Source organism: Podarcis filfolensis (assembly GCF_964270895.1).
Source record: "Podarcis filfolensis genome assembly, chromosome: 8".
NCBI classification, from domain to species: Eukaryota; Metazoa; Chordata; class Lepidosauria; order Squamata; family Lacertidae; genus Podarcis; species Podarcis filfolensis.
Window position 1 is genome coordinate 43,390,721 of NC_139611.1, and position 17,400 is coordinate 43,408,120.

General features: G+C 44.9%; 1 protein-coding gene across 3 annotated transcripts; it reads right to left on the reverse strand.

The window, feature by feature from the left end:
* Window positions 1-329: 329 nt before the first annotated feature.
* Window positions 330-15,374, reverse strand: CYB5B (cytochrome b5 type B). 3 transcript variants are annotated; one of them, XR_014551323.1, is made up of 6 exons: window positions 15,123-15,374; window positions 9,247-9,375; window positions 8,682-8,708; window positions 1,551-1,582; window positions 848-991; window positions 330-637 (listed from the first exon to the last, which is right to left on the reverse strand). XR_014551323.1 is itself a non-coding variant. In XM_083626578.1 (5 exons), exons 1-5 carry the CDS (start codon window positions 15,282-15,284, stop codon window positions 901-903), a joined length of 441 nt encoding a protein of 146 aa, XP_083482704.1. In that variant the 5' UTR covers window positions 15,285-15,373; the 3' UTR covers window positions 330-900. The 3 variants fall into 3 exon arrangements, 2 of the variants coding, with proteins under 2 accessions (XP_083482704.1, XP_083482705.1); XM_083626578.1 differs by having other exon boundaries at window positions 330-991; window positions 15,123-15,373; XM_083626579.1 differs by lacking the exon at window positions 15,123-15,374 and adding an exon at window positions 14,908-15,076 and having other exon boundaries at window positions 330-991.
* Between the last annotated feature and the right edge of the window lie 2,026 nt (window positions 15,375-17,400).

Here is a 17,400-nt window from a genome sequence, read left to right on the forward strand (position 1 = left end):
CTTGCATTGTTTCAGGCTTCAGAGCAAATGAAAAAGCACAAACCTTAAAGGTATCCTCATCTCTTGTTTCAACCCTAGAGGCACAATTTCCTTCAGCTTCCTTCTCTCCCTCAGTGTTGATACCAACTTGCTTGCGCTTAGAACATAGCAAGCTTTTCTGGTACAAAGTTGGTGAAAGAGCCACTAGCTTTGTACCACACCAGCTTCTTGGAGTTCTACGCTCAAATAGGGCATTAAGAGCAGAAGCAGAAGGGCAGGCGAGTGATGGCCAGTTCCAGCTTTGCCAGAGGTAGCAGAATCAGTCAGGAAAACAAGGCCGCTGACCAGAGTAATTGGAGAGTCCTTTATTACAGATCAGGCAGATTAAAAAGGCAGACAGGACTATGTAAACCAGAAGACTGAAACAAAAATGTACCCATTTAACCGTTTCAAAAACCATGTACAGAAAGAAGCTGAAGGAAAACACCCGAGAAGAGGCAGGTGTGCCGCCGTTCCCAGTCTGCGCTGTGCTGGTGGAGCCATTTCTCTTGCTGGTCTCCTGCTAAAGAGGAATGTTGACAGCATGCCATCTCATTCTGCTGGTACTTAATGGGACAGGCTGGCATGGATCAGAGGCACCATCACGACAAACCAGAAGCTGCTGGATGAAAAGTGACTCATGGTCAATGGTGACAGAAATGCCATGCCATGGAATGGCAGGAAGTTGCTGTTTCTGCAGTTACAAGAAAGATAACAGTGGGCCCCACCAAATTCCCGCTTGGCTTTGCAGACACCAGGGCTGCTGGACTGACTGATACAAGTGAAGGACAACATCTAGGTATTCATCAGAATTTAGTAAGACCCCCACCATTTTCAGTGGCAAGGCATGGTTTCCAGTCCTAAAGGTTCAGCAAGGTCAAATCAGGAGGATTTCCCATCCATCACGTAGTAGCGATACATCAATCCCAAGACTATGGCTCCCAAAACAGGGATCAGCCAGACTGTCCACAAACTGAGGAAAAAGGCAAGGGGGGGGTATAAAGTTACATTTATGTTAAATGCACTTAAAACAGGAGAATTCTTTTCTAGAATCTTTTTCTGTCATAGTTCTGTGAGCAAAGTCTTAACAATTCTATCCATTCATTTATAGGTATAGATAAAAACCTAAGGCAGTTCATTCCTACCCAATAAGTATGGTTGCTTCAGAACTTTCCACTAGTTTCAGCCTACATGTGGCTACCAGTTAAATACATTATCATGGCTGAGTAAGGAATCTCATACAACACAGGAGCAGCAAAGATGGCACAAGATTAGGAACTGGCCTCAGTCAAAGGTGGGTAGATTTATCTCATTTACAGATATGTAAAAATAAAATATTTATAGGACTAATTTAGATGGTCATTCCACAGATCATAGTATGTAACAACAAAGCCTAGAATGATGCATGATTAAGATGCTGGTGCAGGAGGCTGATCCATACCAATGTTGAAGTACCATAGATCTATTTAGAAACCAGGCTGACTTAGAAAAAGCTTGTTTGTTTACTCTATTGGCAGAGCAGAATACCATACCTTGATTCTTTCGAGGGAGACTTGTTTGGAACCTGAGAAGACAAAACAAACACACATTTCGTGTACATTTTATAAAACATGCAAGCTGAAATTATAGGTTACGAAATGGTCTGGTTCACATGTCATGGCAACCTATGGGTTATGGCTTGCTATGAATATTTAGCATGGCCTGGCTGGACAAATAAACCACCAGGCTTGACTCAGGGTCCCCCCCCCCACTTTCTAAACAAACCACATGCCTCAGTTTGCATGTAACGCCAAGCCTTCTGGTTTGTTTGTTTCTGTGCTAGCCAGGTTGGAGTAAAGTGGGAGTGATTAAGCAGCCTGCACCAGCTTTCTGCTCATTTACAATATACCATGGTTTATTGTTTACTGTGACATATGACCAGTCCAATTTGAGCAAAGGTGGGTAATAGCATTGAGATGACCCTGGAAGAAGGAACGAATGGGAGGATTGTTTTCTGGATCTTCATTCTCTGCCCTGGTTCTTCACCTATTCATTTAGTGGTACCTTGGGTTACATACGCTTCAGGTTACAGACTCCGCTAACCCAGAAATATTACTTTGGGTTAAGAACTTTGCTTCAGGATGAGAACAGAAATTGCGCGGCAGCGGGAGGCCCCATTAGCTAAAGCGGTGCTTCAGGTTAAGAACAGTTTCAGGTTAAGAACAGACCTCCAGAACGAATTAAGTTCTTAACCCGAGGTACCACTATACTCTCTCAACATGTTCCATTCTTCCCAACAACTATGTCTGGGCACACATTTAGTTTCTCTTCAGTCTCTCTTCCATGTTCTATAAGTACTTGGGCACTTTTCATAGGGAAGCTCTTCAGGCATCCCCAACCTTCGGCCCTCCAGATGTTTTGGACTACAATTCCCATCATCCCTGACCACTGGTCCTGTTAGCTAGGGATCATGGGAGTTGTAGGCCAAAACATCTGGAGGGCCGAAGGTTGGGGGTGCCTGTCTTAGACAATCACTGTTTGCCAGTTGCTGTGTGTTCCTTTGCTTTCTTATTTGCTGCTGTGATCAATAAGGTTCCTCTCCATGACTACAAGGCTCAGTCACCAAGCAGAGACTTCCCATAACAATACAAGCCATGTGTTGTGCTGCTGTTTTGCCCTTGCTTGTTGGCCTGAATTTTGAGTTCCCCACTGTTCACCATCCAGACATATCTTAACAGCAACTCTATGTAAAGTACACAGCTTGGTGTCCTTAAGACACATTCCACATACTGGCTTAGCCTCACAACCAGCAGCCACACATGGACTCTTCATTACAAGCACAACACTTGGCCTCAATTCAAAATGAGACATCATGAAAAGCCAGCCTGAGCAATTGCCTCTCCGTGTAATGGAGGGAAGTTACAAAAAGGTGCCTTTGCCTTTAAGATGTGAATAGTTCCCTTATTGCAAAGCTGCAAATGCCAAGTGACAGCAGCAGCATTGTGAAAAGGGCTGTCTAAAGCAGTGCTGTTCACCGGCCAAATCTCCTAGCCAAGCGTGAAGAGAAGCCAATTGTTAAACATGCACATAACTCCTTAATGAGATTCCATTTAACACTCCCAGCGCCAGCGCCAGCCCTAAGCCTTCCTTTGGCACCCATCCCATGTGTTTCCAATCTGTCGCCTGAGCTCTGAGCAGCAATGCTAAAGGGTGCTTGCTTAAATAATATAACTTCTTTGCTTTACCAAGTTCAGGTAGCCTTTCTGTGCACCCAATGCAAGCAGCTTGACCACAAAGAGTGGCTGGCATTCTCTCTTGTACCTCGTGTTTGGCAGATCCAGGACAGGAGACCTCTTTGCTTCTTGTAGCAAAGATAAGAAACTGGGATGGGGCAAAAAAGCCCAGGGGAGAGGAGAATCTTATCCAATTCCCCTTGGAGGTTGCAGGTACAAGCCAAGAGGGATTGTATGGCAAGAAGTGACTATCAAATACTTGTTCTTAATTTATTTATAATTTGTATTCACCTTTAGAAAACCATATGTATTTACAAAGAAAAGTTAACAAAAAATAAAGAAATTGCAAGTATTACATTAAAAATAATGGTATATATTATGTCATCTCTAATAAATATTTTGGATCATGTCAAGACTGTGCCTTGTTATACCTATCTTCAATAAACATTGCCCAATTCTGTCTGAACTTATTAAGTTTCTACAGAAACAGAACCTTGTTTTTAACTTGTTAAAATTACGATGGCCTGTGGCAGTGCAAATAAATATACTGACCATGAAAAATGTTGTGAGTCTAAGACACCAAGCACAGAAGCAATTTGCTTGCAGTATTGTACTATATGGTAGGTTATATGACTGCTGTTTGTTTCTACATGCAAAGGTTATTGAAAAAGGGAAGGCTACAAGAAGACTGGGAGAATTCTCTCACACACACAAACACACACACACACTCAGTATTACAGCATACAGCAACCAACTGTGCTAGCTAGGAATGATGTGGGTTGTAGTCCAAAATATCTAGAGGACATCAGAATGGGGAAGGCTGAAATACAGAATATCAGAGCAGATATCAAAGATGGAAGTACTACTGCCAGAACAAGGAATTTTTACCTGCCTCTAGGAGTTGCCCTACTTCTGTTGATCAAAGAGATTGTTCAATACAGAAATTATGGATGGCTACTTTCAGGGGGACTATATGACAAAGAGTCTTCCCATCATTTCCCCCCTATAAAATAGCCCAACATAAAGTGGAAAAAGAGATGCCCAAGAGAAATCCACTAATCTGCATTCAACCTACAGATTAAGCAATGCTATATTTCAGAGGTAGTGGCAATAAGACAGTTGCATTTGTGGTGAAAAGCTAAGAACCTTGTGGAAAGTTGAGAAGAGATGCTAAGAGACTTAAGGACCAACAACACTGAGCTGAATTCCACAGGCTGAGACATGAAGCTGGAAGGACAATGCAGCAGACCGTCTGAGGTGCCCCTGTAAGTCAGAGAGGTCTGCTTTGGAAACCAAGAAAAGCCTTTCGCAAACAGAAACTTGCCGCACCACCAAAGAAACCCAATCCATGAGCGGGAAGGGTGCTGTTCCAGTAAGGGCAATTTAGAAATAGCCACATTTTTTGGTGGCTACTCATGACAGACAATGACATCAGCAGAGAGAGAGAGACAGAACAAACAGAGAAGTATTAAGAAGAGATCCAAGTCTATATCAAGTCAATCCAATCAAAGGCTTTCTGTGAAGAAAGAACTATAGCCCTTAGTATTGAAGGCCTTCTCCAATGGATCCTGTTGCAACTGTAAAAGCCCCCTCTCTCTACCCCAATCAGCTCTCTCCCTCCACTTCCTAGTCTGCCCATTTTGTATGAGCTGATTTCTTGTGGGCCGTCTATCTATTTTTTCCCCCTTCTCCCCCACACGAAGCCACCTCCTGCCATGCCACTATTGTGGGGGGGAGGTAAAGGACCCCTGGATGGTTAAGTCTAGTCAAAGGCAACTATGGGGTGTGGCGCTCATCTTGCTTCACACTAAGAGAGCCACCGTTTTCCACAGACAGCTTTCCGGGTCACGTGGCCAGCATGACTAAACGGCTTCTGGCACAACGGGGCACCGTGACAAGTGCCAGAGTGCATGGAAATGCTGTTTACCTGCCCACCGTAGCAGTACCTATTTATCTAGTCACACTGGTATGCTTTTGAGCATAGCATACTTTCGAGTATAGCATACTTTTGAGTGGGTGGCACTGTGGTCTAAACCACAGAGCCTCTTTAGCTTGCTGATCAAAAGGTCAGTGGTTCGAACCTGCTCAAGGGGGTGAGCTCCTGGTGCTCTGTTCCAGCTCCTGCCAATACCACTATCTATGTCTGGATCAAACTCACACTCTCTATGGCTATGAAGGCCCTTCCTCCATGTCTCCTTACCACTGGAAGAGGCAATGCCTGCATTGGCCCCCAGGGGAAGGGACCATTTTCCTTCTTTAGCCATGATAATTTTATTTATTTTTTAAAAAGGGAAAAGCAGGAGTAAACACTACTAAACCCATTGAGTTTCCTCCTACAGAAGATATCATTAGCTTTTGAGACTCACACAAGTTGCTTTTGCTGAGTATGCAGAAAAGCAACACTGAAGAAGCAGCTAAGGAGGAAGAAGAGGCGGTGAGCAAGCAAAAGCAACCCCTTTGGTTAGGCCTGGCAGAGGAAGAAAAGACACAAAACAGGCTCAAAGACAGGCTTGAGGAGCAGAGCGGGGAGGGGGGTACCTCAGGTTCTGCAGAGGCAAAGGAGACAGAAAACACAGGGGCCATTTAAATATGACATATATGCAAAGGGCTAGCACTCATTTCTTGGCTCTGCTACAAAAGGACCATGGTCTCCTATGTAAACAGTCCAGAAAATTATGATGCAAACCATGCCATCAGGATCCTGAAAGGGGAAAACAGGACTCCCTTTCAGGGCAAGTAAAGTGTAGGTGGGGGAATCAGTGTAAAGGCAGAGGACCAGAAACATCATCAGCTTCTTCCTCAGTGTCTAAACCTTTCTTTTAGTAATTGATTCAAGTAAGCCATTAGACAATGCAGAGCAGACAGAAGTCATTTCCAAATAATAGGGTATGCCTGGGCACATTTCTTCAGATGGGCCAACCAGGGCTTTGCTCCAGGGATAGGGCTGAGGCCACCCACACTACTCCATGCCTCTCCTCAGGAAAAAAACCCCTCACTTGTCAGAAAGGAGTGACACCTAGACAAGATTTAAGTGGGACTCACTTTTTCTTTCTTTGCAATGTTCCTGCCACAAAAGTTTGCCTGGCATTCTTCTTATGAAAAAAGTACAAACATGTTTGCATGCCTGTAGCATTTTGTTTTCCCCCCTGTTTTTTCCCCCTTCAAAATGGGGACCTATACGTAGAAAACCCAGTAACTGTCATGTTGGCTTGCATCAAACTGCAGTAACCAAACTAGCCACGCTCATCTAGCTAACACACACACACACACCACATATTTCCTTGTGCACCAGTCACTCTGAAACTTTAAATCTGGGTGGTTCTATAAATGAAACTACTGCAATGTGTTTTTATGTTTGTAGGAAAAACATTGTGAAGACTCTTTTTCTCGCCCAGGTATCATAAATCACAGAAAGGTATTGACTTTACAGCTTCCCGAGACACTAACACAACACATGAAGGACAGGGAGTGGGTGTTTCCCATATAAAGTCATTTCCAACTCTGGACCAAGAAGCAAGGCAGCAGAGAAGCTACTTAGGTCTTCTGTGAATAACCTGAGGTTGCTCCCTGGTGGCAGAGGGGCACATCTCTGGGCAAAGTGTAGCACAGAATCAAATGCTTAAGTTCTCAGGACAAATTCAACAAGTTGTTGGCTGGGACCTCATGCTCACCCCAAGCCTTTGTTGACACAAGTCAGGGAACATGACGAGAGAGAGAGAGGATAATACACAGAATGGGCTTCGAGTTAGGTAGAGAAATGTTATAATCCTTTCATCGTAAATGATTGAACTGCTGGGCACCACACAGTGGGACTTGGGCAACCCACAATGGCTGTGTTTACATAGCCAGCGGATGGCTCTCACTGCTCTTCTCCAATCGTGGGAACTGCTCTTCAATGACAGGCTCAGAATTCTCCCAACAACTGCAACACAGAGTTTGCCAGGTCAGCTCCCGGGTAGACTTGCTGCGAAGGGGCTGCTCAGGTATTCCGATGTGTTCCATACCTAGAGTGCTTTCAGCCCCACCCACTCAACCAGCTACAATTGAAAGCTGTTGTGTGCAGAACAAGGAAATCCTCTCTCCTCCAGCAAAGGTAAACAGTCCTGAAACCCAGGACCTTTAACCCAGAACTGAATATCTTGTGAGGGAAGTAAGAAGAGCCCTGCAGCTACTGCTGGATCAGGCTGAAAGGGGCCCAGCAGACTCTTTCCTACAGTGGCCAACCATATGTCCAATCAAGAAGTTCCCAAGGGAGGGCAAGGGAGTTGGTACCCCAGAGGGACTAAGAACTAGGCCTTCTGCACCAGGCCCCAAATCTTCTGCTTCCTTCAGTCATTTAAAAAACTTAACATACACACACACACACACACACACTGCCCAGAGACACCTACACATATACCGTATTTTTCGCTCCATAGGACGCACCGGCCCATAGGACGCATCAAGTTTTTTGGGGGGGAAATAAAGGGAAAAAAAATTATTTCCCCCCCAGGCGCTTGTGGTGCCGGCAGCGGGGAGAAGCGCTCTTCTCCCCGCCACCCGCCTTGAGACCAGGTCCGGGGACAGCGGGGAGACGCGCTGCGCCTCCCCGCTGTCCCCGGAGCTTGCGGGGCAGGCAGCGGGGAGAAGCGCTCTTCTCCCCACCACCCGCCCTCAGACCAGGTCCGGGGACAGCGGGAAGACGCGCTGCGCCTCCCCGCTGTCCCCGGAGCTTGTGGGGCAGGCGGCGGGGTCTCCCCTCTCACTCTGCAGGCTTCAGCGAAAGCCTGCATTCGCCCTATAGGACGCACACACATTTCCCCTTCATTTTTGGAGGGGAAAAAGTGCGTCCTATAGAGCGAAAAATACGGTAAATTAGCACATGCACATTTTCATTCCACATCCTTTAAAGGCCTAACAACAACCCTAGTAAGACCAACAATCCATTCTTATTCAACTTCCCCGGCAACTTGTACTCTGAGGAATATCACCTCTGAACACAGATAGGCATTGATCTGCCTGTACTGTGCTACAGACAATTTTATAGTCAAGTTTGAAGGCAGCATGGCACAGAACCACTGCAGAAGGAGAGTTCTTCATTGAACTGAAGCCCCAAGGCAGAAAGAGAGGACGTGAGAGGCAGAACACAAGAACTGCAGCCAGAACACCAGTGGCCTTGGGCTCTCTAGAGGAAAAGGCCCACAGACAGCACCCCCATCCCCACTCTGACCAATTAAGGGCAGAAACCAACCAAACACTCCTAGTGCAACAGGGCAGCTCTCATTGCAGCACCCTATGTTCAGCTGTTTTACCACTGCTGAAGTCAAAGTGAGGTGAGCTCTGCTCACTGAGGAGTAGGTGCATTCTACTAACACAACATGCCCATTCTCACTGCACCTTTTCAAGTGCCCCAAAACCTTTTCCATGCTAGAATAAAGGGAGGTAGGGGAGATCACCAGGATAGTGACTTACCTTAGAGGCATTAGGATTACGGTCACACTGTTGAGAGAAGAAAAGGAAGAGAAAGAAGAAAAAGGATGTTAAGCTCCCGGAAAAAAACCTTTCTGGCATGCAAGAAAGAACCCAAGCCACGTGAGGTACCTGGCATCCTTCACTTCTTACTCCCAGAAATGAACTGGGAGCAAAGTTCTTATTTAATAAAACCAGGACATTAGAGCTGACTTGCCAACCTGGTACTCGCTAGTTGTTTTGGATGACAACTCCCACCAGCCCCAGCTTGCATGGTCATACTTTCTACTCCAACACAGTTGTGCTGGCTGGGGCTTATGGGAGTTATAGTCCAAAACTGGAGGGCAGGAGGCGAGCAAAGGCTGAGTTCAAGTCATTTGAGAGCACATACTGCTACATTAATCAGCTCCCCCACCCAAACCCACAACAAGCTCTTTGACAAAAGAGCAAAGAATAGTTTGTGCCTCACCTTCTCTCTGGAGCTCCACAGCCTGTACCCAAAGGTGGATATTCTTATTAAATAAAAGCTACAAACATTCCCAATTTCCCCCCCATACTAGGACCTCACCGGATGAACCTCTCCTATAAGGTATTGGTCAAGCATCTCTCGGGCATCCATAGAGTGGCCAACATCTTCAAAGTTCTCAGTGGCATCTCTACCAGCTTGTTCAAGCAGAACCTCCTCTCCACCTGGATGCTACAAAGAACAACAACATAGGAACTATGAAAACGAAAAGCAGCAAGAAAAACACACCAGCTTCTCTTCCTCAGCATATACACAACTGACAACCCAAGGCATGTCCCACTGAACTCAGTGGGAATAATATCCAAGTAGACATGCAAAGGATTGCACTCAGTTGAATCCTATACTTATCTACTCAGAAGTAAGTCCTTATGAATTCAATGGGACTTGCTCTCAGGCAAGTGTAGTTGGATTGCAGCCTTAATGTCCCATCTCCACTATGGGAAGCCTCAAGAATTCCATCCAGTTTCCTCAAACATGCTTGAAAAATTAAGGTCCTGGCCATCCAAGAACCTGGAAGCCTAGTACTGGCAAGCAAGAGGTCCGCGGATTTTACTCCTTCTATCCATGGTCAGGAAATGCATTAATGTTGGTCCCTTAAACACACATCAGGTACCTGGAGATTTACAGTACTGTATTTGTATTTTAATCATGTGCAGCCTTGAGTATTCTTCGATATAAATGTAAGATAAAATAATAAAAGAAAACAAATGCAATGTTTTTCAGCACCACTTAAGACCCATCTGATTTTTAAAAACTGTACCTCTGATATTAACAGCCATTTTTCCACCCAAAGACACCCATCTGCTCTGGTCCAGAACAACTGTGGGAACCACCAGGTTGGTGAAGAGTGAGTTAAAGAGTGGGATGCAGGGTTCCCAGGATGAGCAAAGCTAGAATCGCTATGATTACTACGGTGCGTTCTGGTTCCACAGATGCAAGGAATGAGCACATGTTTTACATGCAAAAAGTCCCAGGTTTAATCCCTGCTGGCATCTTTGGTTAAAACAAAAACCCTTTACTTGATCCCAACATGGATAGTGGCAGGCCAGAAGAGAGCATTCTCTAGGACAGCCCCATAGCTATTGAATTCCCTCCTCACATAGATGTGTCTGCCTTCATTATACAGCTTTTGTCATTGTTGAAAATGTACCTCTTTATACAGGCCTTCAACATCTGATTATCTATCTGTCTGTCTGCATTTGTACTCAAATTGATATTTGGTCTTTTATCGCTTGTGTGTATGTTTGTCTCCCTGGGCACCCTTAGAAGGAAGATACATAAATTCAATAAATAGACGTTTTAGGGCCCACCCTATACTTCTGATTCAAAGTTGTTTTTAACTATATTTTACATTGCTGCAACCCATCCTGGGACCTTATGTTGAAGGGCAGGTAAGAAATCTAAATAATAGCAGTAATAGTGGACAGATACTTGCAGATGGAATAAACAGTGTGAGGCTAGGTGGTCAATTGCCCGATGTGCTAAAAGGAGAAGCTTCCTATACTATCTGCGTTTTACTTCCAATAGTTTGGACTCCTGCCACCTCTCCCTTGGGTTGTAGATGCCACTGACTTTTGGCAGAGCAGGAGTCACATACAGCATCTCAGGTCAGAGAGTACAATGCAGTCAAAACATGCCCAGGCACACCTTCAATGTGCTGGAAGGATCCCTGGGGTGGATTTTGCTCCCAGGGTAAAAAAAAAGAAAAAGAAGAAGCCTCCAAGGGCGAGGCAGGGGGCAGAGGTGATGAGAGTAATCTCTGATTGACGTCATCAGCTTCCCCCTTTGGCAGCTCACATTTCTCCCCAGAATGACACAAGAGGTGTGGACACTGAAGGCCTTAGAAATGGACAACAAGCGAAAAGGGCTTGATTTAAGCCACCAGCAATTGACTTCTTTCCTTTGTCTTTATGAACTGCAAAGTTAAGGATGGGCATGGAAAGAAGTTAAGCAAAGCTTATTTGAGAATGGATAGTATTCAGCCCTAACTAATCTCTCAGGCATTGAATCTGGTTTCCATACTACCAGAGAGAAGGAGAGAGAAGACAAATACAAAGGTAGCTTTTGAATTAGGCTAGTGTGTGTCATGCTGCCTTAAGTTCTTGGTATCTTCTGGTTTTAAGTTTCTCCTTAAAGAACAGTTTTGGCGTTCCATGTCACTTAGAAAAGCTGGATAAGTAAGACAGATGATCTGATATACAGTCAGTTTGAGAAGTTGAATTCATCCACAGCCAAAAGGCCATTTACAGCCAGAAAATTTTTCTCCAAGTGATCAAGCAGACAGTAGAGAACAGAATGCCAAACCAAGTTGGAAAGTACCCAGCAAAGATGCCCCCAGCCTAGGCAAGAAAAGGAACCCAAAGCTCTTTGCCAGAGCTAATGCTATTCAGATGTTTGATTTTAAATCTTCCAAAGTCTCATAGCAACTTGCATTTAGAGCAGGAGACATAGTGAGGGCCCAGAATTTGGCACACAAGAGAAGGGGCCCAGAAGCAAGCATTCCTGTGCATCCTCCCTTGAAATACATTATGGGTACCCAGCTGGTGTTCACAGGCAGCTCCTGAGCTACCCAGGAATTCAATTCCTAGCTTTCTGGAGCTCCAGGTCTCCCTCATTCCAATGTGCTTCTATCACATGAAAGTCTAATGTCTCATTCTTGAATATGTAATCTTTGCTGCAACATTACTAAACAGAATTGGATTTATGTAATCCCTGCTGCAATTGGCAGGCTTCAAGGACTAAATCAGCATCTGGCCCGTTGACCGACAAGCTGCTGGAGCCCCAGGAGCAGAACACAATTATCTCTTTGCAAAGAGGCCTCCTCTGCTTTACGCAACAAGCCTGTGGTAGCACTTCAGGCTGAACCACAATCTCACTCATGTATCATGCAGCAAGAAAGCACAAAGAGTTTCAGGTTGAAGAACATTGCAGTACAATCGCTAAAATAGGCAGAAAGATCAATAAGTGGTCCTCCAAGACTATAGCAATTTTCAAGCAGTCCATGGGGGAAGATGTTTGGGAACTACTGAACTAACTAGGAATCTGAAAGGTACTATCTACAGCTTCAACATAAGACTCGCAGAAAGCACTTCTCTTTCCTTGTGAGCTCATCCATCATTTCACAACAGTAAAAGAGGCCTTGGTTAAACTCACACACAGGCACACAAGTGTAAACACACAGTGGGGTCTTCTCAGTGGTGGCATCAATCCATTAGACTATATTATCAAAGAGGCCAAAGCATGTAAGTAGCTAGAAATTGGTCTAAAGGCATTTTATATTAGGACAAACCTATGAGGTTCTTTTGCAAATTTACGATGTTTTCATGAAATTTCCTTTTATCTCTGTGATTAGCTATAGATTTTTAAAAAATGAAGCACTAATTACTTTAATATAGTTTTATGTTGCTTTTATGTAGTGATTGTTAACTGCTCTGGATAGGCAATAAAAAGAGGTCTAGAAACTTAAGTGAAATAAACAGTAATTTAGACCACCCACAGTCCTCAGTCTCCAGACTACTCTTTTTGCAGATAGTATTGCAATCTAGATCTGATTCAGACTATGGTGTGGATGTGCATTTACCAGAAGCTTAAGACTTTTTCTTGTCTTGTCTTGTCTTGTCTTAAGACACTGTGGACTGCTGGGAAGGGGAAAGAGCAAAGTGATCATGTGTGTCTGTGTGCACACACAATTCCACCCCCAACCCTCTTAATCAGTATTTCTGGGAAATACCTAAACAGCAACTTCAAAGTCACCGAGTAGCCAGAATTGGGAATTAGCTCATAAGCAGTTGAGGAATTAATCAGACTTAAGACAATATTATATGTTAGATACCAGGCACTGAAATATGGATATTTCCAATACAGTGGCCACTTCCTGCAAAACTTACCTTGCTTTTTAAAATACTGGCATCTATTAGGTATTTTGGAAAATGGTTTGTCTGGTTGCTATGCATTTGGACACCTCTTAAGACACTGTAACCAAATTTTGCAAAAGGGTTCCTGAAATCAAGGATGTGTCTTTTATCTTTGGGTACAATGGGAAGCCATTTGAAATCAAGATGGCACACTGAACTGGACCTTTCAAAACTGCACTGATGTTTTGATTTCTTAGAATTCCTGAGCAATTCCAGGTACAAGGCTGCTAGCAGTTAATAATTATTTCTGTAAGCATTTTAGTGTTCCAAATAGTTGAAAATCCTTTTCATAAAAATGTTCACATCAACCCTGTGAGATCCTAAATCTTAATAGAGGCTGCAACATAAGATATGTTCACACAGAGGGTTAGCTGAATTTTGCAAACCGTTAACAAGCATTTGCTCCTATCCTGTTCTCATTTAGAGAAGTCAATAAGCAGTTGTGTGTGCCTACAAAGCCGCCAAGTGGTCAACCCCCTGGGTCCACTAGCCTAGTACTGTCTGCTTCAAGGGGAGGGGAAACTTGCAGCCTTCTAGATATTTTTGGACTGCCAGTGTGAAATAGTTGTCGGTGTATTGAACTAGGTCATGGAAAACCAGGGTTCAAATTTTCACTTGGCTATGAAGCTCCCTGGGTGACATTGGGCCATTCACTCAGCCTAGCCTACCTCACAGGGGTGTTGTGGGGATTAAATGAGGAGAACCATGTAAGCCACCTTGAGCTCCATGGAGAAAAAAGTGAGATATAAATGCAATAAAGAAGCAAATCAATGAGTTCCTATTATCCCAGGCCACTGGGATAATTAGGTCATTAGGGTTCATGGGAGTTGGGAGCCTGAAATTACTTATAGGGCCTCAGATAATTTCCTGCCCTCCCCTTTATCTAAAGTGACATGCAGTGGGTCTCTAGGGCTTTTCCTAGCCCTTTCCTCCTCACACTGGCCATCCAACATCTCAGGCAAGAATGTAAAGGTAAAGGGACCCCTGACCATTAGGTCCAGTCATGGCCGACTTTGGGGTTGCGGTGCTCATCTCACTTTATTGGCTGAGGGAGCTGGCGTACAGCTTCCGGGTCATGTGGCCAGCATGACTAAGCCACTTCTGGCGAACCAGAGCAGCGCACAGAAACGCCATTTACCTTCCCGCCGGAGTGGTATCTATTTATCTACTTGCACTTTGACGTGCTTTCAAACTGCTAGGTGGGCAGGAGCAGGGACTGAGCAACAGGAGCTCACCCCATCACGGGGATTTGAACCGCCGACCTTCTGATCGGCAAGTCCTTAGGCTCTGTGGTTTAACCCACAGCACCACCCGTGTCCCTTTAAAGAGTGTACCACCCTTTAAACTGGAGATGCTGCAGACTGAATCTGCATGCCTCCTATATGCAAAGCATTTGTTTTACCCCCATTCCCATGTGGGTCCTCCAATTGACTCTGGCCGACTAGATTTACTCTCTGTGTATTGCTACTTTTTATGTATACATTTTTAACGTTTTCAAAGGATAACTGAGGAAACTCAGCCCACTGAAGTTGTGGGGAGGGGGTGAACCTGCCACAGTCTTAGAAGGAAGACAGGAGATGCTATGGCAAAGCAACGCCCTGGGTTTGTCAGGAGCTGGAAGAAGTTAGCCTGGACTTTATGACGTTGTGTTTTGCCTTTCCCAATCTACAGGCTGCTTGCAGTTGAAAGTCCAGGAGGCTGGAAGAGGCTCCGTCGGGGGCCTAGTCATCCCAACCACCACCACTCCGCCATGTTTAGCCTGCAGGCTAGCCTTTTCCAGCCCCCTCACCCCGTCCGGCAGAGGCCAGCTAGGGTCTCCCCTTTCGGCCCCTCCAGGCCTGGTTGGGGCCTTCATGACCTCAGCAAGGCCCCGCATCTCCCTCCTTGCTCCCAGGAGGTCCCTGGGCGGGAATGGATCCACCCACTAGCCCCCGCTCCCGTATCGCGGTAAACAGCCCCCTCCGGAGGGTGGGGGGCTTTATTTGCATAAATTAGCATAGCCACCTCGCTGAGGAAGCGGGTTACGTCATAGACGCGCCCGCTGATGACCAGCCAGGTCTCCTTGTCGGTGTTTCGCTTCGCCACTTCGTCCAGGGTGAAGACGGGCTTCCTTTCGCGCGTCTCCGGCGCGTCCCCGCCGCTACCGTGCTCCTTCATCGACCCCATTCAGACTCGCCCGCCTCGACTGAAGGGGATTCTTGGGCTTCCGAGGCCGCCGTACCTTAGGCCACTCCCACTCACCAGCCAGGTGGAGAGGCGGGGGGTGGGATGAGGTGGAGGAGGGCATAGTGCTCAAAGGCCAATCGGAACGACGCGCCATTGACTTTGTCAGCCAATGAAATAGTCCACTTTCTCTTCGTAAATACGTACGACTAGAATGTGCTTCATACGGGACGTTTGAGAGGAATGGCGTCAGCGTAGACAGGCAGATAGCATATTAATTGGTTTCTTACCTGTATGGAAATGATGGATTGATTGTTTGGGGTGTATGTATGATATCTTCCCACTCTTCAATATAAATTATATACACGTACACAAGTCTGAGAAGCTGATACACGAATATGTACTCAAAACAATTTAAAAAATTATAAGAGCATAACCATTTTAACACAGATTGAAAATAATAAAACTTAAAACATATAAAGGTAACTATATATGTCTAGATAGGCTTACCGAAACAAAAAGGCTTTCAGCAGGTGTGAAATAGGTAGGAGGATGCCTACCTTATGACAATGGGTATGTGTAAGGACTCTGCTGGCAGGGAGGTTTTCTGGATCCAGGAAGGGGACCGTCAAGATTACCTAGGAATATCTTAAAATAAACCACAGAGCCTAGGGCTTGCCGATCAGAAGGTTGGCGGTTCGAATCCCCGCGATGGGGTGAGTTCCCATTGCTTGGTCCTGCCAGCCTAGCAGTTCGAAAGCACGTCAAAGTGCAAGTAGATAAATAGGAACGGTGTTTCTGGTTCGCCAGAAGCGGCTTAGTCATGATGGCCACATGACCCGGAAGCTGTACACCAGCTCCCTTGGCCAGTAAAGCGAGATGAGCGCCGCAACCCCAGAATCGTCCATGACTGGACCTAACGGTCAGGGGGGTCCCTTTACCTTTACCTATGTGTAAGGACTCTGCTGGCAGGGAGGTTTTCTGGATCCAGGAAGGGGACTGTCAATATTACCTAAGTACATTTTAAAATAAGTGAATGAGAAAATGAGTTATATCTTTCCACCTCTGCCTTACCTGGGATTTGAAGGGAGCACCAGGAGTCCACGTAGGAGTTTTCAGAAGAACCCTCAGGCTGAAATAATTCTAAAGAGCTTGAAGAGTGCAACACTTGCTATTGCCGATTTCATCAACTGGGTGCCCTCCAGTTGTTTTGGACTACAGCTCCCATCACAGTCAAAGATGTCATCCAAAACACCTAGAAGGTACCAGGTTACCAAAGACTATGCAACTGAATGTAAGTGTTCTATGTAGATGCCACCTCTACTACATTGGGACACACAACAGACTTCAAACATAACTTAGAAAACACTAATCAACAATCATTTCACAAACACATTAGAACAAACCTGTTTCAAAATAATTTATTGTTGTTTTTAGGACACCCCTCACAGAGCCACAATTCCCAGAACACTTAAAAAACTGGTTTCCAGGATTCTTTGGTGGGAGCCATAATAGTTAAAGTGCTGTGAGAGTACTTTCAACAAATGGTGCGGAAATGACTGTCAGTCCTAAATACATTTATTTATTTTATTTATGTAACAAAATTCATATACCAATTGATTGAAAGAAAATCTCTAAGCAGTTTACAAAATTACTTATATTTAGAATATATCTTGCTAATTTAATTGGATTTTCTTTAAGCTTAGTTACAAACCTAGGCATGCTTTCTTAGGATCAATACTGATTGAAATAAATGTGACTCACTTGCCAAATATTTTTACACTGTTAATGATTCTTCTGTACATTTATCCTCATACAACACCACAACCATACCCTCTGTTTCCAGTCTTCAGGCTGTGATGCTGGTTTCTTATGCAGTCAAAATAGTAGCACCAGCACAACAGGAACTGATCAGCTGGGAGAAACAAAAAGCTGGGAACATGGGGTGGACTCCAGAAACAGCCCTATCAGAACTGAGATGGATTGCAAGTTGGTGGGGGTTGGAACAGGAAGACGGAGGTTGAGGAAGGTGAATTAAATAGAGAAACTAGAACCCTGGACTGAAACAGTTGCTGCATGTCCCAGTTTAATCTATTTTGGATTTTAAAAAAATAAAAAT